Source organism: Eucalyptus grandis, chromosome 3 (genome assembly GCF_016545825.1).
Source record: "Eucalyptus grandis isolate ANBG69807.140 chromosome 3, ASM1654582v1, whole genome shotgun sequence".
Lineage (NCBI taxonomy): Eukaryota > Viridiplantae > Streptophyta > Magnoliopsida > Myrtales > Myrtaceae > Eucalyptus > Eucalyptus grandis.
Window position 1 is genome coordinate 20372147 of NC_052614.1, and position 26644 is coordinate 20398790.

The window sequence follows — 26644 nt, forward strand, 5'->3', positions numbered from 1 at the left end:
GAAGAGGGTTGGTCGCCGCTGCTGTCCATAGAGGTGCGGCAGCGCCACCCCTTCTCCCACCCCTCCCTAAATTTTTCAAGTTTCTAGTCCATTTTGTTGATTGGTGTCTGGCATCAGTATCCTCCAAAATATTGCATAAAGTCGGATTGGAAATTTTTTGTTGCTCCAAACTAAGGGTGCTAATAGAAGTATCCGAGCGTACTCTTTGGACAAATTTTAGGATTTTATCAAACCATTTAAAAAGCTTTAAATCTTGATTATACTTTAGTCCACCATAACCGTTAGGAAATGTTTTTCAAAAAAAAAAAAAAAAACATTAGGAAATGTGACTTTCATCCATTAACAAAAGTAAATCACTATCAAAGATGCTTTCATCCACTAACACTACTAGACCGCTGATGGTCGAGAATTTCAATCCACTATTGCGTCCTACTCTTATTAAGATGAAGTGAACTTTGTTCCTACGACATAGTTGCATTTAGCTTGTTTAAAAAATGTCGAGATTTAGTTGAATCGTAGGCTAGTTATCTTGAATATGTACTTCCACTCATAAGCTATCGCATTTATTAAATATTGTCACGGTGCTTTCTCATCAACTGCATAACGGATTGAATACGTATCTACCGCTTATAAGTTGTTGCTTCCCTTTAATATTTTCCATGTTCACTATTAGATTCGAAATTATAACTAATTTGCCCAGAAATTCGAGAAACAGTGGGAATCGGGAAAGTTGGACTAGAAGATCAAGGACATGCATACATTTTTACTTTTTAGAATAGAAATGCTATTATGTAACCAAGAAATCCCGCTAAAATATATTTTATTAAGAACCCAAAGCAACCGAGAATGTAGATCCTTGCTCTGAGATGGAGAACTCTCAAATCCTTCGTCGGGGCTCTCGCCGGAAGCTCCATTTTCCTTCGTTTCGAGGTTCGCCGGAGGGAATCGTCGCCGCCGATTCAAGTGTCCTGACGTCTCCGTGCACCAGTTTCTCCGGCGGTTTGATGTTGGCTCGCGGTTCCATGGTCGCTACGCACCTTCCGTCGTCGTCGTCGTCGCTGCTCTTCCTAATCGCCCGCGACTCTATTCGCTCCTTCGATTGCTATTCCACTGGGAGTAACGATGACTCCGGCGGCTTTATCTCCGATCCTCCGTCCATCAACTGAGAGCCACACCTGCCAGGTCGCTTCGTCTCCGATTAATTTTAGAATTGATTTCGATTGCTTTCGGATTCGTCTTTTGATTTCTGTTCTGTTTTGTGTCAATTCTGATGTTGTTCATAAGAAAACAGAGGGACCAATGAGCTTGAGGGCGTTCCGTGGAGATGAAGCCGGGGCGTTGGAACGTGAACCATAGCAACGGCCGCCTCATGATTGCCGTGCGTGTCATCACCTCATCACCGCCAGGTTGTTTCTTTTCCAATTAAAGTGGTAAGAATTGCTTGTACGCATGGATTTTCTACTCTGATGTTTCTGTTCTGTATTACCATTCTGGTGTTAATAGTACATCACACCACATGCTTACAACCTTTTCGACAGAAAGCCTGACCCCATTGCCGATAGTTCCTATTGCATTCTGTTTACCAACGTCTTGATGTCCAATTGAAGTTGCGTTGGTCGTGCCTTTGCTGGATTTCCCGTATATAGTTTATTGAAATGTGAACTAATTAGATATATAGGTGATGTATATCGGATGCTGTTCATAAATATTTGTGTGGATCAAATCCTGTTCATATGTGATTGTGTATGTCAAATGGTGCTCCTGCATGTTACTTTGAGATGGTGAAGTGCTGAAGGAAAGAGGAGAATGCTGGGAGTACTATTTTCTACTTGGACATGAGGCTACTTATGATTGTATACATGAGTCATCGATGCTTGTTGCAATATCAAAAGAGCTTGTGTCTGGAGCATGCGAGCTGCAAGTATGCCTGATTTGAGAAGAAACAAGAGCTGTAAATGAGTTGAAAATAAACAATGAAATGAAAGCCACATGAGATTCGAAGATTTGATTGGATGAGAACCGAACAAAAAGAAATTAGAATTGTTGTTGCATAAACTCAAGTAAATGCTCGATGTCAGACTCTTGAGAATTGAGAAGACGTAGTCAGTAGTGTCTGTCCTTGCTTCTGCCACTGCAACCTCATCCTAGAAGAAATTAGAATGGCTTGCAGATAATCAACTAATTAGTCTCTTCTACCATCAGTTTTGCCCACTTTACAGATATTGGCACAAGAAAGACTATTATTTTCTCCTATTAGATCTAGTCATCCGTGACAGCATAATGCTTGGGCCAAGGATTGCACATGTTAGTAATCTTGAGAAATTTTGGAGGTGTTCGTGCAATATTGATTTAATGATCACCATTTGGGATATCCCAAAGTTGCCTACTTCAGCTTGTTTTCTCTTCATTTCTCCTTTTGGTTTTTTGCACTTGTAAGTTATTTGAGAAATTTTGGTAGATTCATTCATTTACCTAGATAAAAGTATCATATGCATTGGAAACTATTATCTAAGTTGTCAAAAATCTTGATGATGCTTGCATGTGGCAAGCAATCTGATATTCACAAAGGGAGTGACTTACCTCTCAACGAATGGACAGTTAGTAAATCCTCAAAGCAGAGTAGATTGCATATGCAAATTGCATTCCTGTTTCCAGGAAACTTGTCCCTTGACCACAATGCACATCAGTTTATCAAGAAGAGTGCAAGTATTCCCTTGGAGCCACGATTTAGCTTTTATTCCCTTAACCATAATGCATAGAGATCCATTCAGTTTTTCCTGACACCACGTCTGCATAGTCCTGCAAGACATGTACTTTTCCTGTCTGCCTGCGAAGACTTCTCACTTGGAAAAGCCCCAAGGGCTTGCAGATACATGGTAATATGCCTACGGAACAATCATGCTGTCTTTTTCAATTTTTTATCTTCCAGATTTTTCTCCATCTCATCATCTTAGAACAGGAAAAGATGAGTTATTCTAACGGGTAAGTTAAATTCATTTCTTCATCAAACTAAGCTGGGGATCAACTTTTCGCTGCAGCAACTTGGGCCCTTTGATGCTAGACCTTTACTAATACCTTAGTGACCTACTTTCTTGTTAAGTTATGTCTTGAGTTTTGAAATGTGCATGAAACCTCAAAGGATTTTGATTTGTTCAAATTCAGCGTTTGCTTTAATCCAAGTCAAATTTGGAGTTTTTGGGCTTTGGAAAATTTGATTTTGTTTTCTGTTCGATGAAGTGTATTTATGTTTGACAGATTCGACTTCTTGGGCTCTTTGTCTATATCGCATGTGGAGGAGGGACTTATTTTGGCCGTACAAAAGAAGAAGAAGAGGCTCTCATATTCAATATATACTTGTGGGTTCAGTAGATTTGTCAGAGGAAGAAAAATGCAAAGGCGTGGGTTCTAATTTTCTCATCCCCTTCAGCCGCGTAAAAAGAAAAGTAAAAAGGTGGAGTTGTCCTTCTAGCCACGCGGAGAGGAAGAGGAACGCACGGTGATCGTTTTTGGCGCGAAGGGTTTACATCCTCGTTCTCTTTCAGGAGATGCGGGTGTTTCAGACCGTAATTCTCCGTAAGGCTAAACACTGTGCTTTAGGTGGAATGAGAAGCGCTTGAAAAATGTGAGCTGTCGTACTTTATAATCCTTCGATTGATTAGTGGAAAATTTGCAACCGATCTCCCTCTAAAGTAGATACTGACACTGGGACTTCATGCATTTCTTATTGTTCCTTGTTGATTTATCTGGTTATTTCATGCTTGCGCGTTGATCTAATAATAGGATCCGATTAGCTTTCTAATTAATTTTACGATAATTGGTATTAGAGCTAAGTTTAGGATCTTTCTATATTTGATTTAGGGTTTTTGCTTGTATGATCATTGTTTGGAAATTTTGTTGTTGCAATTATGTCTAAGGCAAAAATAGAAATTCAGAAGTTCAATGGAAAGAACAAATTGGGCAGCGAAGTGAGATGAGAAATTGGACGGCAAGGCTAAGTTGCTGAAAATGATCAAAGATGCCAATAAAGATGAGTTAATGGAGAGGGCAAATAGTATAATCATATCGATATCGTTGGATTAGGTTTTAATAAAAGCGGTTGAGAAGAGACATGCCGCAGCATTATGAGGAAAATTTCGGGCTCTTTACATGAGAAAGGGTTTAAATAATTATCATATATGTTGAAGATGACATTTCAGTTTCAACATGCTAAATGTACTTCCACCAAAGACCGCTCAGATGAGTTTAACAAGCTCATGATGAATTTGAAGAACGTAGGTAATATCCTAATAAATAAGAATTAGAGCATGATATTGTTGGCTTTTCTATGAGAGTCGTAAAATCACTATACCGATTCATTGTTACAGGAGCGTTTCTCTAATAAATTACAGAGGAAGTTGCGAGATGATGATCTGACGCAAGATGTAGCATGGAGTCAACCACTTGCCCCCAATCTCAAGCTTCATCGATTATGATCTAGATGGTCTAAAAGGTAAATAAACTTCTAGAAATGCGTCGATTGTGTTCTTAGCGTGCAAAACTTGCCGAGGAAGTTAAGCTCGTCGTTGTTCCCCACCTTTGGATCAAATTGTTTCAATCTGGGACCGTTTGATCACGACACTAACCAACGCTCATGATGTCGCCCTTCTTGCTGCCCATCCTGCCTAGTCCGTTTCGGCAAAATTCAACGAATTGATCCCAGCCCTTGCTTTCTCAAATGGTCCGATCTCCATTGTTCAGGAGGAAGTTCATCGTGCAGCTCCCTACAATCATCAGCATAGCTCTTCCAAATCACTTGAATCATTGTTTAGTTAATCAAGACATTTCGTTTTTGTGGTGATAATTAACAGGTGACCAGAATCATTTTGTGGTGATAATCATTATTTAGTGAATCAATGAAACCTAAATACATTGAATTCCAGCTTTTCAAACTCAAGACCTACCCAAATAAATAAATAAAGAACCCTTGAGACCTACCATCCTCAAAGTCGATTCATCAAAGATCTCCATCAAATTGTCCACTCAATATAATTTATCCAAACCTAATAATATCGTTAGCACACTACTCAAGCAACAATCTTAGCTCCAACTAGAACGTGAACACTAACTGCCCAAATATCCAAAACAGTTACAAGACTAGTTATTAAAGGCCAAGCATACCAATACACTTCAGGCAAATGCCAAGTCAGAATAACTTTTTTCTGCACCAGTTTATGCACCCTTCGATGCTATATCTTACCGCAAACACAAGGGAGATTCATCCCAACATCAACAGGAAGAGCAAGTTAATTATGCAGCAAGTCATTCCTAGCTCTCCATATATTGCATATGAAACCATTCCACTGTAGCTTCAGCGTAATCAACCCGAAAACTAGTCCCTCAGTGGCCTGCTTTATCCAGTGAAGTCCAAAAATCCGTTTCCCGGGAACTCAATCGGTAGCACATAGGAATAGAGCTCTCCTCCATATCTGCAAAGGCAGAAGAGTTTTGTCAAGAGGCTTACTGTCAGCACTTTCTCATTTCACTGTCCTTTTTCTTTTCAAGTTCATGTGTACTGTGAGCTAGTTTAGATTAAGGATCAACAGCCCCAGATACAGTCTATTTCCAGCTTGATCGTTTCGTTCATTTTATTTTTATTTTTTTCGTATTTTGGCATTATTTAGTTATTTGAGCAACTTTGATAGAACCATTAATCTACCAAAAATGGATAAAGAAACAGTGCCCTGCTGTATATGACCAAAAAATTGATCACAATCACTGCTACTGACTCCGAAATACTGGTTTATCTGGAGAATTAGGTCTTCTTCTTCTTTAACTGCTTAAAAATGACTTCTTACGGCATGACAAAAAGAGGGACCTAAGGCACAAATAATTAGAAGAACATACCATTACCTAGAGCTTGACCTGGTCCGATATTGCACACCTTTGAGAAAAGTATCGTATGTATCGGAAATTGATGTGGCACACAAATGGGTTTTCACAAAACGGAATTAATCACCTCGGACAAATCCACAAAAATTTTCTCTTGTGATGGACCTGGGAGAGGGGGGACATGTCCTTAGAGCAAACTCCATTACTTCTGGCAATTTCACAGGTTCCCAAACTCGATCACATTGTGAATTCATTCATCTCTCCATTGCTAGAATCAGTAACATTTTGCTTATAGAATTGAGCATAAACTTCTGGAAACATCCGAAGATGTGGTTCGTGGAAGAACTTGGAATTATTCAAGCCTGCAAGAATAGTTTGTACTATTGAGGGAAGCTAATAGATGATATTAGATCCAAAATAGCAGCAGCAGAACATCCAAAGATTAGTTCGATTCCTGTTAGTTTTTGTACGTTGATAAGCTAACAGATGTTAATTTGTGTGACAGGATGACATTATATTCATTTTAACAGCAGTGACTTACTTGTAGAATCGAGCTCAGTATCGAGTTCTGGAGACCATAGAAAACCTATAGTCAATGGCAAGTTCCGAGAATAGTAGTTATTGGTCTCCATCACTGATTCTTCTGCATCTGTTTCCGTTGCATCTTCCTAGTACAAGAAAAAATGAATCAGTCTTCTTATCCAATCCATCTGCTTCGAAGTCCAACCATTCCAATGCTTCATATCATAGTTAAGGTACAATGCGTATTTTATTTTATTTATGGATCATGCATAAACCAAGCTGTACATTATACACCTTGATTTACACATCACGTTGAAAACTAATTATGCAAACGAGTGCCAGCAGATCTATCATAATCCATGGCTTTATTAATTTCCGGCAAATATCTATATGAAAGGACTTGATGAACTCAACATAATTATCCAACTATTGGCAGTATGATGATTATATATCTATTAACTATGTAAATATTTCACCAACAATTTATGGGCTACTTCATACTTTGCTCTAATTAGATTTAGCTATCAGGGAAAAAAAAAACATACGTTCCACCAATTTATTAGATAAAGATGTGCGTGATATCATGAACTATTCGTTTTGTACAGGCATCTTTTCTTTTTCTTTTTTTCACAAATTTTTCTGTTTAATAAACGTTAGACAAGGAAAAAAAAATGAATATCAAGCAATATTTAAAGTTTTGACAAATGATAGAGTTGTACTATTTCGCATGCTTGCCTTTCTAAGGTGACTGCAAACCAAACAGTTACAGTTTGCTAGGCATAGCTTTATAAGTACAACTGAGAGCCACACTTGCCAGGTCACTTCGTCTCCGATTAATTTTAAAAGTGATTTCGATTGCCTTTGGTTTTGTCTTTTCATTTCTGTTCTGTTTTGTGTCAATTCTGATGTTGTCCATAAGAAAACAGAGGGACCAATGAGCTTGAGGGCATTCCGTGAAGATGAAGTTAATTCCGTTGTCTCTTTTCATTTCTGTTCTGTTTTGTGTCAATTCTCATCACCGCCAGGTTGTTTCTGTTCCAATTAAGTAGTAAGAATTGCTTGTACGCATGGATTTTCCACTCTGATGTTTGTGTTCTGTATTACGCTATGCCATTCTGGTGTTAATAGTACTTCACACCACATGCTCACAACCTTTTCAGCGGAATGCCCAACTCTATCGAAGATAGTTCCTATTTCATTCTGTTTACCAATGTCTCAATGTTCAATTGAAGTTGTGTTTGTTGTGTCTTTGCTAGATTTCCCGTATATAGCTGATTGGAATGTGAACTAATTAGATATATAGGTGATGTATGTTAAATGCTGCTCATAAGTGTTTGTGTGGATCAAATCTTGTTCATATGTGATTGTGTATGTCAAATGGTGCTCCTGCATGTTACTTTGAGATGGTGAGGTGCTGAAGGAAAGAGGAGAATGGTGGGAGTACTATTTTCTATTTCGACATGAGGCTACTTATGATCATATACATGAGTAGTCCATGCTTGTTGCAAATATCAAAAGAGTTTGTGTCTGGAGCATGCGAGCTGCAAGTATGCATGATTTGAGAAGAAACAAGAGCTGTAAATGAGTTGAAAATAAACAATGAAATGAAAGCCAAATGAGATTTGATGATTTGATCGGATGAGAACCGAACAAAATGAAATTAGAATTGTTGTTGCAAAAACTCAAGTGAATGCTTGACGTCAGACTCTTGAGAATTGAGAAGACGTCAGTAGTGTCTGCTTTTGCTTCTGCCACTATAACCTCATCCTAGAAGAAATTAGAATGGCTCGCAGATAATCTTCTAATTAGTCTCTTCTACCATCAGTTTTACCCACTTCACACATTGGCACAGGAAAGACTAATATTTTCTCCTATTAAATCTAGTCATCCGTGACAGCATAATGCTAGGGCCAAGGATTGCACGTATTAGTAATCTTGACACATTTTGGGGGCGTTCATGCAATATTTGATCTAATGATCACCGTTTGGGACATCCCAAAATTGCCCACTTCAGCTTGTTTCTCTTCATCTCCCCTCTTGGTTTTTGCACTCGTCAGTTATTTGAGAAATTTTGGTAGAATCATTCATTTACCCAGATAAAAGTATCATATGCATTGGAAACTATTGTCTAAGTTGTCAAGAATCTTGACCATGCTTCTATGTGGCAAGCAATTTGATATTCACAGAGGGAATGACTTACCTCTCAACGAATGGACAGTTAGCAAATCCTCGAAGCAGAGTAAATCCACATGCAAACTGCATTCCTGTTTCCAGGAAACTGGTCCCTCGACCTCTGTGCACTTGAGTTCATCAAAAGAGTGAAAGCATTCTCTTGGAGCCATCGATTTAGTTTTGTACCCTTAACCAAAATGCATAGAGATCAATTCAATTTTTCCTGACTCCACGTCTGCATTATCCCGCAAGACAATTTACTCATCCTGTCTGCCTCCGAAGACTCCTCCCTTGAAAAAACGATAAGGGATTGCAGATACATTCTAATATGCCCGTGGAAAAATCAATGCGGTCGTTCTCCTCCATTTCATCCTCCTAGAACGGGAAAAATATGAATTAGTCTTCTACCTATATTGGAGGACAAGAAAATGCAAATATGATCTAATCGGCCTGCCCTAAAGTCCAAACATTACAGTCGTTCGCTTCACAAGCATTTATGAACCGTAGGGCAAAGCCAGTCAAACGACCAAGTCTATGATGGGACAATCATCGGGCATGAGAGGATCAATGATTGCTTTAGATAAAAATGTGCCAATTACAGAGTCTACTGTTACTCCCATGACATAATTGATCCGTAGTTGCAATAACTACTGTTGAGTGGGTTAGAAGACCCATTATTGAGTCACCATCTCGCTAACAATTAAAGGTGAAATGCCCGTTCTTACACCAAACAGTTACAGTTTGCTAGGGATAGCTCGATAAGCAAAGTATTGTTGACTAGTGGGTATTGCATATAAACTTACTCCTAATATACCTTTTTTCACTGTTTTTCCTTTTCTCATGTCTCGTCCGATAAGTATCACTTCAAATTTTTCATAATACATAAATCGAATATTTGTTTTTATATAATTTACTAGTTCATTTTAAACTCAAGTGATAAGTGTAGAGAGCGTGATTTTTACCTTTGCTCGGTGAAATATTAATATAATCGTTGCTTAGTTATGGAAAGGATCTTTATTAAGCCCATTGCTCTTGTAAGAAACAATTTACACATACACACCATTAGATGGTTGACACGTTGAAAAATTCCGATTACAAAATTAAGCTCAGACAGTAAAACGATGAATGTTTCCTTTACACTAATAGTGGACCAAACAATAATCCATAGATTTATATAAAAAAGTAAGAACATGCAAGACAGAGATAGACAGAGAGACAAGGAAGCAAACGGAACAAGCGAAAATGAGGAAATGTGATGCCTACAGCATGGCGTTTCTGAAAAATAAGTCAAAGATAGAAGGAAGCCGCACCTCGTTGAATGTCATTCTCATCCTGACAAGAATCATCTCTTTATAATCCCGGTAAGTGCCCTCATAACTACTTAGTTTCATGCAACCCCATACTTCTATCATGCATTCATTTGGTATCTTTGAGTTGGATACATCAGTCAACCTTTCCAACGATCCACACCTGGAAAAATACAAAATACCCAAAAGCTCCAATTCTTCAAGGCCCTCAACAACCCGTAGCCCATTGCATTGGTAGATCCCAAAGCCTTCAGCTTCTTCAAGTTTGATAAACCGTGCAACCCTCCCAAGGAATCGCAGTAGCCAACTCGAAGTTCCTCTAATGATTCCATTGTACTGGGAAATTGAATTTCAAGTAGCTTTGGGCAATCTAAAACTTCCATTTTACAGAGCTTCCTCAAACTTGATGAAATTACTGACAGTCGCTCGAGAAACTCACATTCTCTCACACCTAAATTTCTCAATAGTTCAAGCCCATCCAATTGAATTTCCCTCAGTGGAGAACTATGAAGGCACAATATGGACAAATTTTTCAAGTTGAAAAATTGTGGTCCAACAACTATTGAGTCAAAATTGTCCATGCTAGATAAAGTGAGTTCTCTAAGTCGAGGTAGGCAATCCAACTCTATTGACGAAATGGGAAAATTTGAAAGGCCCCAGCTCAACTTCTCTAGCTTAGATAACTTTCCAACCCATTGTAATTGGAAAGTTTGCATTGGGTTTGATGATTGGGCAAGAGCTTGTCCAAAGCCATTAGACAAAAGCATTTCTACTAGATTCGTGAGGTTACTGAGATCGGGAACTGACCGCAATGATGCCGAGTGAACACGTAGACAACGCAAACTCGAGGGAAGCTTTGGCAACTCTTGAAGTTCATTACAATGTGTCAAATCCAGCTTTTGGAGTCGCGTGAGATAATCGATTGCCTTCGGCATTGCACTAACACAGTATATGAAATGTCGAGGACACTTAAAGAAAATAGTTTGCCAATTTGAGTCTGAAGTTCGCGCAAATTGTTCACAATGTTCGGCATAGAGTTCCTCCAACTTCCTAGCATTTCAATGCGCGGGTAACCTCCTTATTGGACTAAATCCCATCCTCATCACCTTGAGTTGCTTCAGATTTTTATCGAATTAGGTAACTCAACAATGTTTGTCCTTGAGAGATTCAACACGTAATGATGTCAAGTTGCCTAATGATTAAGAAGCTCCCCAAATTTCGACAATCTTTGAGTGAAAGAAACTCAAGTCGCATAAGCTCTCCGATGGAAATTGGAAGTCCCACAATTGGTGTGCCTGATAGATTTAGGAATGACAGATGTTTTGCATTGCCGATTGAATCAGGTAAACTTGTAATTCTTGAGGATGATATATCCAACTTAGACAATGATACTAATTTCCCTATAGAGTGTGGAAGTTTCTCCATTTGAGAGCACTTTTTGATAGAGAAGTGCGTCAAATTCGCCAGTCCTCCAATCCCTTCGGGCAAAGTTCGAAGATTCGTACACCGAATAATGTCCAAGTGAGTAAGAACTTTCATCTTCCCAATAGAGGAGTCAAATTTCCGCAAGTTTAGGCAGTAGTGAAAATACAATGTCTCCAAACTGGGGTAACCAATCCATTTCAATGTTACGGAAGTTTCATAATATATAAGTGATGTGTCATAAGGAACTTCCAATTTTTTTAACATCTGCAAAAGTAGTTGAAACATTATCGGAGAGGGTTTAAAGAAAAAAAATACTATGTTGAGAGAACAAAGGCATGAATTCAGACTTTCAAAACTTTTCATCCACCCCGGTTTTTTGTGTTTCTATGGTGTGAAAGTTCGAAAATTACTAGATTTTTCAAGTGCAACTTGGCCATTCTACAATCTAGAGGAGGAAAACCCCAAGAAAGCCATCTTAGCTTCAAGCGAGGATGATTGTTGACGTCTCCACCAAAAGTCCCTGGTTTTATTAGCTTTCGATATGTATTCATAAAAGAGAACTTGATGATATTATCCAACGATTTAGCAGTATCTTGATTCAATATCCATGAAGTATGTACATACTTCACTCAAATTTTATTGGCTACTTCGTATTTCACTCTAATTAAATTCAGCTATCAGGAAAAGAAAACAATATGTTTTGCTAGATAAACGGACATCATGAATATTAAGTTTTGTATAGGCACCTCTATTTTTCACAGAATTCTTTTTATTTAATAGAAAACTTGAATAAATCCTTTGACAAGAAAAAATTGTAATATCAAGCAATATGTAAAATTAGGGCAAATGATAGAGTTGTACTATTTAACATGCTTGCCTTCTAATGGAGAATGCCAAACCATATAGTTAGTCTAATAGGTGTAGCAGGATAAGTAGAACATTGTTGGCAAGCGGCTATTGCATATAAACTAACTCTATTTTTGGTGTATCTTTTTTCACTACTATTCCTTTTCTCGTGGCTCACCCAATTGTAACACCTCAAATACATTAATTATATATTCGTTTCTATATATTTATTTTTTCATTTAAAATATGAAGGGAAAGTTTAGTTATTTAAAAGAAATTTATTCGAACAGTTAACTACATTTGAGCTTCTACTTTTGTGCCCGCGTGAGAGATTTTTATCTTTGGTTGGGGAAATATTGACGCAAGCACTTTCTTGTTTATATGAAAGATCTTTATTACATCAATTGCCAGCGTAAGAAATAATTATACTCATAATTGTATGGTTGACATGTGAAAGAGTTAATAATCATCTCAGGTGTCTACCTTCTGGACTATTCACAAAGTGCATCTACGTGTCTAGTCTAACAAGGCTACTCCCTATAGGCAAAAATTCTGTAATTGAAATTTAATTTGACTCAAGTGATATTTTAGGATCTCTATCTTCTACCTTAAACTCATCTCTCTCGCTTACGGATTCCCCGTATCCGAAAGAAAATTTCAAGTTAATTTGGTTTTAGGGAACATTTATTATTTTCGTTTTAGCACAAAGATCTCTAGAGACTGCAACTTATTTTCTGAAAACAACCTTAATTTCATTTTGCAATACTTAAGTTCTTCAATATTTGAGAATATATTGAGTTCACGAAAGATAAAATTGTCGCCCAACACATTCGAGAAAAAGAAATTTTCTCACTTCATCGACGCGAGAAGAATTTTGGGTCCGTAGAAGAGACCATACCTGTACGATGAGCGGTTGGCCACGTTCGAAGAACCGCGCCGCACCCTCCTGAAAGGAAGAAGGCCGAGTATTGAGAAATGTTAACAAAGAAAGAACCACACGACACGTTGTTTGCGGAACGTAGAGAGAGAAAGAGAGATGAAAGTAAACGGAACAAGGGAAAGAAAAGTCATGCCTACCGCCTGCGTTTCTGAAAAATTAAAATTTGAAAAATAAAGTGAAGGGTAGAAGGAAGGCGCACCTGGTCTAATCCCCTCCTCGTCCACTCAAGAATCTCCTCTCTATAATCCCCGTAACGGCCACCATAGCAATCTGGTAACTTCTCGCAATCCCATACATCTATCCTGCATTTATTTGGTATCTTTGAGTTGGATAGATTAGTCAACACTTTCAACGATGGACACGTGATGAAATTCAAGTCCCGCAAAAGCTCCAATTCTTCAAGGCCCTCAATAACGCGTAGCACAGGGCACCTGATGAATGTTAAAAACTTCAGCTTCTTCAAGTTTGATAAACCGTACAACCCTCCTAAGGATTTGCAGTGACCAACTTCGAGATGCTCCAATGATTCCATCATACTGAGAAATCGAATTAGCTTTGGGCAATTTCTAACTTCCATTCTAGAGAGCTTCCTCAAGCTCGATGAAATAACTGACAATCCCTCGAGAAACTCGCAGTATGTCACAGTCAAATCTCCCAATAGTTCAAGCCCATCCAGTTGAATTTCCCTCAGTGGACAGCGACATAGATGCAATGTGGACAAATTTTTCAAGTGCGAAAATTGTGGTCCAACAACTACCGAGTTGAAACTATCCATGCGACCAAAGGTGAGTTTTTTAAGTCGAGGTAGGCAACCCAACACCGTTGACGGCACGGGAAGATCTGAAAGGCACAACTCCAACTTCTCCAACTTAGATAACTTCCCAACCCATTGCAATTGAAGAGTTGATGCTTGGGCAAGTGCTTGTCCAGAGTTGTTGGACAGTTCCAAAACCACCAAATTCGTGAGGTAACTAAGATCCGGAACTAACTGCAATGATGCCGATCTAACACGTAGGCAATTCAAACTCGAGGGAAGTTCTGGCAGCTCTTGAACCTTATCACAAAATGATAGATCCAGCTTTTGGAGTCGCGTGAGATAATTGATTGTCGTTGGGACTGCACAAACACTAGTTTGCGATATGTCTAGGATACTTAGAGACAACAGTTCGCCAATTGCAGTTGGGAGTTCGCCTGCGAGTTGTTGACAATTTTGAACATTGAGCTCCTCCATGCTCTCTAGCATTCCAATACCGGTGGCAACCTACGTATTGGACAGGATGCCATCCTCATCACCTTCAACTGCTTGAGATAATTTATCGAATTAGGTAACTCAATAATTTTTGTCCCCGAGAGATCCAACATACGTAATTTTGTCAAATAACCTATTGATTCTGGAAGCTCCACAAAATTATGACAACCAGAGAGTGAAAGGAATTCGAGTTGTATAAGCTCTCCAATAGAAATTGGAAGTTCCGCAATTGACGTCCCTGATAGATCAAGGGATGATAGCTTCTTTGCATTGCCAATAGAATCGGGTAAAATTGTAATTTTTGTTCGTGCTATATCCAACTTAGACAATGATGCTAATTTCCCGATGTCTGGAAGTTTCTTGATTTTGGAGCACCCGTCGAGAGAAAGGTGCTTGATTCACTAGTCCTCCAATCTCTTTCGGGAAATTTCGAAGATTTCCGCACCAATTAATTTTCAAGTGAGTAAGATCTTTTAGTTTCCCAATAAAGTCAACTTCTTGCAAGGATTGACGGTGAGAAAGAGAGTATCTCCAAACTCACACATCTAGAAAAGTCTAGAGTCTGTTTTCAATCCATCACAATTGAAGAGAGAAAGAACTTTCAATTTGTTTTCCATCTCGCAAAGGTCACCGAAATATTATCGAGAGGATCAAACAAAGAATACTATGTCTATGTTAAGAGAACAAAAGTACAAATTCACACCTTCAAAATGTTCCATCCACCCCAGTTGTCAGTGTTTTCATTGTTTGAAAGTTCGAAAAGTGCTAGATTTTTCAAGTGTAAATTGGCCATTCCAGGATCTAAAGGAGGACAACGCCAAGAAAGCCATCTTAGCTCTTGGAGATTATTGTTGATGTCTCCAACAAAAGTCCCTCTATATAACTTGAGAAATTTTAGATTTGGCATCCTCTCAAGTTCTTCATCCATTATGCTGATGGGATCCGAATTATATTGACCTAAATTGAGTGCTTTAATTTTGTCCTTTCTCTGCCAATAGAAACCATCAATGAGTATGAGCTTGCAAACATTAAATTTGTCCTTTAGAATGCTTAAAAGGAATATCTTAAATGGGAAGTGGGAAAATAATTTCATGATGGATAATGTATGGATCCTTCTTTTACCTTACCTCTTTTGATCTCATTACTTCCAAAGCTTCTTTGTCATTCCACAACCTACTAAGGGTACATTCTTTTTTAACAATGTCTCTTCCAAGGTCTCTCAATTGATCATGCATCCATATAGTATCACCCTCAACAATTTTAATTAGACACAAATCGGTAAGTTTTTTCAATGACTTATGGGGGTAAAGATGGCAAGCATCCCAGAAATAGGCTGCCCATAATTTCTTTCCAGATATGAAGAAGCATGCAATATCAAGAAAAACTTCTTTTTCCTCCTCCCGTAATGCATCATAACTTATTTTCAACTTATCCCAAACTTCATCATGAGGTATATTCTTCAACCTTTCTAGCATTTCTTTCCATATCTCCTCGTTTTGGTGATGAAGATAGGAACCTATTACTTCAAGAGCCAATGGGAGTCCCCCGGTCGTAGATACAACTTTCCGAGAGAGACTTTGATGAGTATCGGGAGGAGAGACATTGTTAAAGGCATGCAAACTAAAAGCTCCAGCGCTTTATCATGATCCATTTGCTTTACTTCATAAGGTAAGATTCCCATCTCTTCATCCAGAATCCCTCTATTTCTTGTTGTTATGATAATCCTACTCCCAGAACCAAAAGTGTTAGGCCCCCCCACTAGTTTCTTAAGTAGTTCTTTCTTGTCTAGATCATCTAGAACAATGAGAACTTTTTTAGAACTAGCTCTCCTTGTTATGCTGTCTATCCCTTCATCGGTGTTACCAAAATTTTCTACAAATCTAGAATCGAGATGTCGGATGCCAAGCTGTTTCGCAGATTCACTAGGCCATTTCCTTTTGATGATTCTCGGATGTTCCCAATGAAGCTGCATTGGCCATCAAACTGAAGACATAATTCATTGAAAACATTCTTAGCAAGAGTGGTTTTACCGATCCCGCCCATTCCATGGATTCCAACAAAACGCACACCGTGCGAGTCAACATCTAACAACTCCATTATGGCTTCTACTTGTTTTTCTACCCCAACCAATTTGTTGTCCAAAGGTCTTTGTTTTACTTTCAGCTTACGCAAAATCTCTTTCACAACGCGTTCAATGACTTCACCTTGTCTGCCACATACCAAACACTTTTAGTTAAAGAAAACAAATAACAATCTCACTACTACTTCCTAGCAGATAGTATTTGAGTTGGATCACTATTTTTAAGTCTCAGACAAATTCTATAGAGCCACAAGAATTTTGGTGTAATAGACTCCATAGGATATGATGATTGGTACGATAAACTTACAATTTGACCCTATTTCAGAGAAAGAAGATGTTCATTTGCGGTCCGAATTACAAACATCATTCCAGAATTAGATCGAATTCACTCATGTAACTGTCACTAGTCAAAATGGCCCTGCTTATGTATGAGAATTAGCGAATTGCCTCTGTTTTTTCCTCCCCGGTGAGAAATGAAATTTATTGCTCATATACCAAAAACCGGTTTGTACATGCCACGTCAACCAATATATTTCAACAACATACACCCCTCCAGCTAGTTTTCACTGCCATTTACAAGAACAATAAGAGAATAGCATTTGGACTGAAGCTTGCAAAAGTTCCATAAATAAGCATTTACTTACGCTTTCCCTTGGACTTCCCATCCCTTGATCTCAGCCACTTTTCCCAGAGCCGCCTCCCACCGTTGCCTGATCTCGGCACCGTGCCTCTGCTCATGCTTCTTTAAGTCCTTGAGGTACAGTTTCGTCCTGAGCTTGACGTCGGTGGGGATGACATCAAAGAAGATGGGTAGGATCTCCGGCTTCCCAGTCGATTCATGGAGCTCCGTCACTCGAGCGAGCTCGCGGAGGCACCAAGCGCTCGAAGCATAGCCTCTGGAGAGGATCGGTATGCAGATCTTGGATTCGCCGACCGCTCTCAGGAGATCGTCGATCCGATCACCGGCGTGAAGCTCTTCGCTGTCTCTGTAAGCAGCGATCCCCTGGCCGATCATGGTTCGGTAGAGGCAGTCGGTGAAGGTGTCGCGAGTGTCGGGCCCTCTGAAACTCAAGAACACGTCGTACCGGGTCGCCAACGCGCTGGAACCACCGGTTGCTGCCATGTTTTTGTGGGGCTTTCCTCGCAAAAGTTCTCTCTGTCTTGCTCTGGTTTTTGCCTGCTCGGACTTGGAGCTGCGTCTTCTTTAGGGTTAGGAGTAGAAATCATGTGTGAATGCACAAACCGACCTCAAGGAATCCCTCAAAAGCTCTCTTCCTTGAAATGGACCCACGCCCACGCGCAAGATCTGGATATTCGAGCTTTCGGCCTGGATCGGCATCCGATGCTTAAAGTAAACAGAGAAGGACGTTTGACCCGGTCAAGCTCGAAAGATATTCCGAAATTCAAATTTTTTTCTTGGATTTTTTACTGGTAGGTTAAATTCAATTCATCATCAAACTCTTCGTTAGGGTTAGAAAGTAGAAATCATATGTGAATGCACAAACCGATCTCAAGGAATCCCTCAAAAGTTCTCTTCCTCGAAATGGACCCGCGCCCACATGCAAGATCCGGATATACGAGCTTTCGGCCTGGATCGGCATCCGATGCCTAAAGTTAACAGAGAAGGACGTTTGACCCGGGTCAAGCTCGAAAATATTCCGAAATTCAACTTTTTTTTTTCTTGTTTTTGGACGGGCAGGTTAAGTTCAATTCATCATCAGACTAGGCTGGGTAGCCAAACCAAACCCATAACAATTGATCCCATTCAGCAAACCATTACTTGCAGCTTAGTAACTTCATTAGAAAACTGCCCACGCAACGACACTAGCTCCATTTTTGTTTTTATGGTTTTTTGGTTAATTACTTGATGCACACTTCACTCGGATATATATTTTCTTGCAAGTTTTCAATTATGAATAACCTATGGTAAAGGAAATGTGATACAAGGGAGGAGTCAAAGGTCGTTTGAATAATAATATTTATAACTTCTTAGATGAATATAATAATTTAAGAGTTGAAATCGATAAGAGGAAGAAAATACATCATAATACTATACTCATGATTCGAAAATATGGCAAAAGTAAACTTGTAACTATGTTTTGTCTTGATTGTATTAATCTAAAGACATGTTATAAGGAAATTAGCAGTACAAAAAATGCAAAAATTGGATTCTGGAGCAAATTTCCTTTTTTTTTTGTTTCACATGTAAATTAAAGTTAAATTGAGAAAATATATACGCAATAGAAAATATAAATAAGTTCTGCCTAGCTTATTTATTTTTTTAAGTAACATTCTTTCTTCTAAAGGTTCTAAATCTATGGATTACTGAAGAAATTTTTATATATGTGTACATGGACACTTGTAAGTATTGTCTCTAAAGATGACATGTACTTGTAGACCTATAAATAGCTCAAAAAGTCACCTTCTAATTGCAAAGATCGGCTTTCTTGCATTCTCCATCAGGAAAAAACAAAAAAAGAAATGCTGCCACGTACGCTTTTCTTTGGGAAGACCAATTAAAATTACTTGACCATGGAGAGTTGGAGACCACCTAAAAGTACTAGGATCAATTTGAACAAAAGTTGAAATTTGACGACCAACTTCAAACATTCACTAAGAGTTTGATTGCTAAAAATAATCTTATCCTAATTTTTTTTTGGTAAAGATCTTATCCTAAAAGTTTCGTTTCACATCCACATACATATTTAGGTTCAACAAACATTTGCCCACCAGTGTACTTATCCAATTATATGTAATCTTATGTGATTACATAATAATTATACTTATATCGTTGGGCGTGGATGACATCATCCTTGTGAATATGACATCAGTCTTCACATGCGTGAGCATATCAATTTTGAGGTAAGTTCGTCCGTCCAACATTGCTTGAAAGGAGGGAAAATAAACTAATCATTTTTATTAAATTAATTAGTTCATTTAATCAATTACTTATTAACAAAAAAAAAAAAAAGATTCAACATTTCCATTTGATATGGGCACCCATAAAAGACACGCCGTCCATTTCGTCATCCACCTAGCCAGTCCTCTTTTTCTCTTTTCCCAATTTTTTGTTCCGCTCCGCCAATTCCAGATACTTTAAAACGACGTCGCTCTCTCGCTTTGCTTCTTTTTCTTCTTCTATATGTCCAATGTTCGTCTAATCAAAACGGCGAAGACCTGCAATCATCTGCGTGGACTCCCATTCCAAGCCATCCATCTTCCCCCACCCACTACCACCAGTACACCTCCGAGTTCGCTAACCGGCCTAGATCCTCCACACCTCCGACACCGTCAATGATTACTCAAGCAACTTGTCCAGCTTCAGCTTTGATGCGCAAACTCAATGTTTGGTGGCTCCAACGACTAATAATGTGCAAGATTGGCGTAGTGATTCTCCAAGTCATGTTATTAATGGAATGGGCGTTCAGTATGATTTTTCTCGTCTAAGTTAGGGGTGCACAAGAATTGCCAGAATTCTAAAGAGACGAAAAAAAAAAAAAACGCAGAACAAAACAAAGAACTTAAATTGACTGTGCTTGGGCGGACTAAGAAGGAGGAGAAAGTGGAAGTAGAAGACGAAACAAATAAAAAAAGAGGGACAACAATGGGCACCACGTTTGAGCATGCTAACATTTGAAAAAAAAGCAAGGGTAATATGGTCAGAACACAGTGGAATGACTTGTACAAGCCAAATGAGGAGCGGGAAAAGCCTGACCCTTTAAAAAGGAGGGGAACATGTGGGACAAGGGAGAAGAAATTGAGGGCACAAGAAAACAAAGGAGAGAAAGAGAAGGGAAAAGAAGAGCGAGCGTAAAGACGATAATAAAATAAGGGTGCGCCGTTGAGCAAAGACCCCATCACCGCCCGTCGTCGTTGAGTAAACTCCAACGCTTCTCGCAATTTCACAAGATTCCCAAATTCGATCGCCATTGTAGATTTATTCACCTGTCCGTCACTTGAATTGGTCACCTTTTGTTTATATAACTGAGCACGAACGCTTGGAAACATCTGAAAATGTGGTTTGTGGAGGAAAATGTCAAATTATGTTTCGATATGAGTCTTAAAAGTTAAAAGTCTTTAGACTTTGATTTGGCCTGCCCTTCGATTATAATTTGGTTTTCTGTTGGATATATAATCCAAGATTTGGTTAAGAAGATATCAAGGGCGGTGATTTTACGTATACATCCAAGATTTGACCTAGCGAGGCGTAAAGTGAAGGGCTCATTTCGCACTGAAGATGGGGCCCAAAAAGGCGCACAGTAAAGTTCACTGTCTTTAAGAGGAGCAAGAAACACGGAGATTTGTACAGAAAATTCGACATTTAATTGAGGCATTTTTTCTTTGTGGATACATAATGATCATTTTTTTTTCTTTTTTTCCGCAAAGAGTTCACATCCTCCGTTTTCTTTGTGGTGTGACATAAGTGGTTTGATTTGTGAACTAATTCTTAGTGTTTAGGTATAATTTACTATGAATAAGCACTTAAGCATGTGAATGATTATACTTTATAATTCTCCTAATTCTATGAACTATTATGTTATTAGTACTGATTCTTCTCACATTATGTTAAGAAATAATCTTGGATATGTGTTTCATACAGAAAAATTGCAATTCATATTCATCCTAAAATGTATTTCATTTTATTTATTGCTATCTACTCATTATTATTATATGCAAGTTTATTTCTTCAATATCAAAACATGTATCTTGTAAACCGACATCCTTATGAACATGTCCAACATACTATCATATCTCATTTTCTTTCCAATTTGTAATTTGAGGTAGTGCATTACGCATGTTAACAAAAGTGTTTCTATTTAGGAAACAAAAAAAGAGAACACCATTTGCTTATGATGCAATATTATACAACAATATAATTGACCAAAGTCATGGAATTGTAGTATAGTCCATTCATCAAGTCTAATCGCTAATGACAAACATGTAAACGGTACGCCACCACCCTCATGAACTTCTACAAGTTGCCGCCATCTCTAGACATTGCTAAAACAATAGCAGCTATTTCAACTTAACCTGTGTCAACTAGCCCTCAGAAAAGATTAAAAAATGAAGCTGATGGAGAAATTGGACTGCAACTTCGTTCGCTAATCACTGTCTAATGAGGAAAAGAAAAGGAAGGAAGAGAAAGGGAAGAGTTTAGTCAAAAGGAGGGGAACATGTGGGACAAAGAAGAAGAAAATGAGGCATAAGAAGACAAAGGAAAGAGATAAAAGAGAGAGGGAGACGGAAACGTCGGAAAGAATAGAAGAAAATAAGGGAGAGAATGAGCGCCCGAAAGCAAGAGAGAAAAAGGGTAGAAGAAAATAGTGAGCGGAGCAGCTTAAAGAGAGAGAGAGAGAGAGAGAGAGAGAGACATGGGCGCTTTCTCTGTTTGAACTGCGTATGAAACCGACCCGGTTGAAGGATTTTGATTTGTTGAAGTTTTGTACGCACTTTGGTCCGAGTCAGATTTGGATTTCTTGGGTAGGGGAACTTTATTTTGTTTTATGTTTGAGACGATTATGTAAATTTAACCTGTTTGACAACTTAGCCTGTCTGTTCATAGTGTATAAAGGAGGGTCTTCTTTTGGTCTTTTATATATTTTCACTTGTGGGGTCGGTAGGTCTGTCGTGGGAAGAAAAATGGACTCAAAAAAGCAAAGATAAAAGGTGGAGTTTCTCCTTTTACCCGCCGAGGAAGAGGAACGCGCAGTGTAACTTTTTTTTTTTTTTTTGCGCAAATAGTTTACATCCTCATATACAAAGAGTATATGGAATGCAAAATAGCCTCTTTGCCTGCACAATTGAGCTCAATGATTTGCAGCAATGCAATTGTCATAAATCCTCGTTTATTCAGTCATTTTTGTTTTACTGCTTAAGCAACTGCTGTTTTATTGCTTGCTTCTCACCTGGAGCCTCTGTGATTTTGATGCACAATTCCCTCATTATGTACGTGCCATTTTGTACTTAAACAAAGCAGAAGTTTCTCCTAGTCTTGTTCATTCGTCAATGTCCTCTTGCCCTCATTCTAAAATGAGTCGGTCATCCAATCGAACTTTGCAGGGTTTGATTTATTGCGATGTTCAAATCCAACTTGGAATGGAACACGTGTTTCGTTTGCAATAGAAGCACTAGCAGCATATTTTGTGCTTTGAGAATTGCTTTTGGACATGATGTGAGAAAAGAGCATGTTCGATTACCTCATGGAGTGGGAATATCCAACAAATTGAAGAAAATTAAGAGTTGATTTCAAATGCTAGGAGAAAAGGAAGCCTCGATAGTTAGAATCCTATTTCCCACCTCAAATTTTAATGTGGATTAAAACATTGTAAAACGTCGCCATTGAGCTATTAATTACAGAGATCGACAGAAATCAGAAAGAGGAGCCGTGATTGAAAGATGCGAAAGAGAGAAATTATGGTGATGGACGAATAATCAGATGGAGATGGGGATTGCGACGATAGGGACGTGCTGATGGTGGTGTCGATCAGGAGTAGCGGCTACAGCCTTGCGGGGGCGATGACGAGGCAGTGGCTGCTAAGTTGAACCTTTTTTTCTTTTCGCAAAGTGCAATTGGTTCTTCATATTGGTGTTTGTGACTAGTGGATGACGAAAACCATTTTCAAGTACTAAGGTGTTCAGGCAGCAGGCTGTAGCAAAACCTCTCTTATAAGCATTGTGCAAAAAAAAAAAAAAATCTAAATTAAACAAGACTGAAAAAAAAAAAAAGCACCACTATTGTTCCCAAGAGCCCTCCCTCCTAGATGTCTGAGTGTACACTGAACCTGATTGTTGTCAGTACAATCACATGATACAAGTGCTCATCGTCATGTTGGGACAAGAACAGTGTAAGTCCATAACTTATTTTCACTCACTTATATATCATAAATTTAAAAAATTGATCACTTAATTGCCATCAGCAATTTGCCTTGCTGGAGAATTTGACGTGGATGCCGCAGCCCCCTGTTGCTTCCATGTTTTTGTGGGTTTCCCTCACAGAAGGTCTCCCGTCTTGCTTTGGTGTTTGCTTGACTTGGAGCTGCGTCTTCCCTTATGTTAAAAAGTAGAAATCATGTGAGTGCACATACTGATTTCAAGGAATTCATCGAAGCCGCTTCCTTGAAAGGGACCCCTCACCCGAAAGCGAGAATGGACGTTCCTGGATCAGCCTCCGATGCTCAAATTAAAAAACAGAGACGGCCCTCAAAATGTCCCCATTCAGACAAGACTTAAGTCCCTATCAAGCACGAAAAATATTCCCAAGTATAATTTTTTTAGGCCTAATTCCATAATAAAGCACCAACTTTACATAAAATCAAGCATATTATTACTGGCAGCTGAGTACAACAGATATTACTAGTAAACTCCTCGAGCAACAGCCACAAGATAAATGGTAACTGCCCAAATATCCAAGACAGTTGCAGGACTTGTTACTGAAGGCCAAGCTCACTAATCCGTGTTTGGCTAAACTGAACCTTCCAGTTAGAACTTAAGGCCAATCCCAAATCACAATAACTTTTTACTGCAATAGTTTGTGCCCTTCAATGCTAAATCGTACCGCAAACACAAGAGACTTCGTCACAACGTCAACACGAGGTGTAATCATTGAGAAACAGGGAAAAGGAGAGAGAGGAGAGAGCTTAGTCAAAAGGAGGGGAACATGTGGGACACGGAAGAAGAAAATGAAGGCATAAAGAAGACAAAGGAAAGAAAGAGAAAAAAGACAGGGAGACGTAAAGACGAGAAGAAAGTAAGGGGAGAGAATGAGCGTTACAAAGCAAAGAGGAAAAGGGAATAAGAAAATAGAGGGAGCGGAGCAATTGAGGGAAAGAGAGAGGAAGCTGCATGCGCTTCGTCATTTTAAGTTGGGTACAGAGCCCGACCCGTTTGGAGGATTTTCATTTGTTCAAATTTTGCTTTCAATTGGTGAAGTATGTAAGTTTGACCAGTTTGACTACTTGGAGACTTTTGTTTATATTGCGCACAGAGGTGGGATTTTCTTTCCGCCGTACAAAAGAAGGGGCCATGGCCCATATATACTCTTGAGGAAAGAAAAAAAAGAAAGGCGTGGCCGTTTTTTTTATGGAGACGGGCGTTTCAAGCTATGAGCTAACTCCCCGTGAGGCCAAAATACCATAGGTATAAATGTATAATATTGGGAAGAACTTGAATATGTAAAGTGGATTATTAGCGACTCACTTTAACATGGAACAAAATTAAGACCGAACTGCGTAAATTTCTTATATTCATTATTTTTCTTATTGATTTATTGGGTTATTTCATTTTCTCACATTGATTTAAAGGCAAGAGCCAATTGGCTTCAATTTTCATTTTACAACAATTAACATCAAAGTTAAGATTAGGATTTTGGAGATTTGATTTGGAGCTTTCATTTGTCTAATCGTCGTCTAGAAATTCCGTTATTCTAATTTTGTGTGGAACAAAAATAAAAATTGAGAAGTTTAATGAAACAACTTGGGCGGTGGAGTGGGATGGGTATGCTATTAATAACCAATGTTTGACCTAGGTATTGGATGGCAAAGCTAATTGCCAAAAAATGCTGATAAAGATAGAATTAATGGAGACAACAAAGAGTATGGAGGACTAGCTATTAGGGGCCAAGCACCCCAAGTCATGTTTTGGTAAACTGAATTTGCCATTTAGAACTTAAGGTCAATCCCAAATCAGAATCAACTTTTTGCTACAGCAGCTCGTTTCCTTTGATGCTAAGTCTTTACGGCAAACATAAGAAACTTCGTCACAACATTAATATTAATGGGGAAAAGAGGAGGAAAAGAAAGGAGGAAAAAGGAAGGAGAGAGTTTAGTCAAAAGGAGGGGAACATGTGGGACTAGCGCGGAAAGCAAAGGAGAGAGAGTAGGAAAAAGAGAGGGGAGCGTAAAGAAGAGAAGAAAATAAGGGAGAGAGACTAGCACGGAAAGCAAGAGAGGAAAAGGGAAGAACAAAATACAGAGAGCGGAGCAACTAAGGGTCTATTTGATAACACTCCCGTAAACAACTAATTCCACTCTTTTATTCTTGGGAATAAAAAAAAAACAAAAGTCAGTTCAGTAAATCTTTTATTTTTGGAAACAAAAAAAAAAAAATTATTCCTTGAAAATAGATTTGGAATAAAATAAAAAAGTAAAGAAAAGTTGCGTCTTGATTCCGAGAATAATTCCTAAAATCAAGTCTATTTTTTTTTTTTCTTTTTCTTCTTTTTTCTTCTTCTCTTTCATTTTCTTCTTCTTCCTTTTGGCCAGTCGATGGCCTCGGCCATGACCAGGTGGCGGCTAGACGAGGGCTAGTGACCTCGCTAGGTTGGGACTTGCTAGGCTAGGGCGAGGCCAGGCCTGGTGCCGCCTAGGCGAGGTAGAGCCTCGTCGAACCTCAAAAAAAATTTTAGAATCCTACCAAACACATTTTATCATGAGAATAAAAATTTTATATAGTTATCAAATACGCTCTTTTACTCAAAATTTGTTCTTTGGAAACATAATAAAAAATTTCTAATAAAAAATTGTTCTTAGGAGCGGGAGAATCATTTGCCAAACGCACTCTAATAGATAGAGAAAGATAGGAGCTACGTGTGTGCTCCCAATATCCCATAAACCATAATACAAACTTTATTGAAATTTCGTAGTTAAGTTATAAATTCAGATCCATTCAAATTCTAAGTTGTTGGTGTCATTGGATAGAAGTTTACCCGATGATGCAAGTGTCAACATAAATAAGTCTTTGTTTCAAGTTCTTCATTATATGGCATGCCCTATTGCATAATTTGATATGTGAAGAACATATTAAGAAGAGTAGATCAGTATGATAAAATCTAATTAGTGGGACTAAGCTTTGTTGACGCACGAATTGTGCGGATCCGCAACTGGACAGTAACGGACCCGAATGCTCTGAAGAATTCGCACTGCCAATAAAAAAAGAAGCGGTCGGACGTTTATCTTTAGCCTCTCGTTTTTGCAGAAGGAGAGGATAAAGATAGAGAAGGCATACGTTGCCAAAGGACATTTGTATAATGTAGAATGAGGTCACGGGGCTTATTATAGTGGGCTTATCCACAAGTTAGTGTGCTCTATGCGCTTTTTTCTTACTTATAAGGCCCAATATTTCTTGTATTTATCAAGCTTGGCCCAACCAATGCGATGAATCAAGCAGAATTCTCTTCCTTCGTTAGTACAGTTCCAAGAGAAGTGACAGGTTCTTGAGTAGTAAATACATGTTCAGGT

General features: G+C 38.6%; 2 protein-coding genes and 2 long non-coding RNA genes across 9 annotated transcripts in view; 1 reads left to right on the forward strand and 3 right to left on the reverse strand.

The window, feature by feature from the left end:
• Positions 1-775: 775 nt before the first annotated feature.
• Positions 776-3692, forward strand: LOC120291464. The gene is made up of 2 exons (XR_005549496.1): positions 776-1182; positions 1292-3692. It is a non-coding gene; the product is annotated as an uncharacterized LOC120291464 (long non-coding RNA).
• A 601-nt stretch (positions 3693-4293) lies between these two features.
• The window catches only part of LOC104445421 (disease resistance protein RPV1-like), an 82211-nt gene continuing 59860 nt past the window's right edge, over positions 4294-26644 (reverse strand). For 2 of the 4 annotated variants that reach the window (XM_039308833.1, XM_039308836.1), the window contains exons 5-8: positions 13039-13086; positions 6410-6536; positions 5996-6230; positions 4964-5465 (exon numbers count right to left, since the gene is read on the reverse strand). In XM_039308833.1, the coding sequence (XP_039164767.1) occupies positions 6106-6230; positions 6410-6536; positions 13039-13086 (300 nt within the window). In that variant the 3' untranslated portion in view covers positions 4964-5465; positions 5996-6105. Of the gene's footprint in view, positions 4761-4963; positions 5466-5883; positions 6231-6409; positions 6537-13038; positions 13087-26644 lie in introns of those variants that run through there. The other 2 variants (XM_039308834.1, XM_039308835.1) reach the window with 2 other exon arrangements.
• On the reverse strand, positions 8746-10106 carry LOC120291463. Its single transcript, XR_005549495.1, has 2 exons — positions 9873-10106; positions 8746-8937 (listed from the first exon to the last, which is right to left on the reverse strand). It is a non-coding gene; the product is annotated as an uncharacterized LOC120291463 (long non-coding RNA).
• Positions 14818-17927, reverse strand: LOC120291461 (toll/interleukin-1 receptor-like protein). 3 transcript variants are annotated; one of them, XR_005549493.1, is made up of 3 exons: positions 15452-16209; positions 15033-15317; positions 14818-14946 (listed from the first exon to the last, which is right to left on the reverse strand). XR_005549493.1 is itself a non-coding variant. In XM_039308850.1 (3 exons), the coding sequence occupies exons 1-2, from the start codon at positions 17530-17532 to the stop codon at positions 15287-15289; spliced, it is 510 nt and encodes a 169-aa protein (XP_039164784.1). In that variant the 5' UTR covers positions 17533-17927; the 3' UTR covers positions 14818-14946; positions 15033-15286. The 3 variants fall into 3 exon arrangements, 2 of the variants coding, with proteins under 2 accessions (XP_039164784.1, XP_039164783.1); XM_039308850.1 differs by lacking the exon at positions 15452-16209 and adding an exon at positions 17054-17927; XM_039308849.1 differs by having other exon boundaries at positions 15457-16209.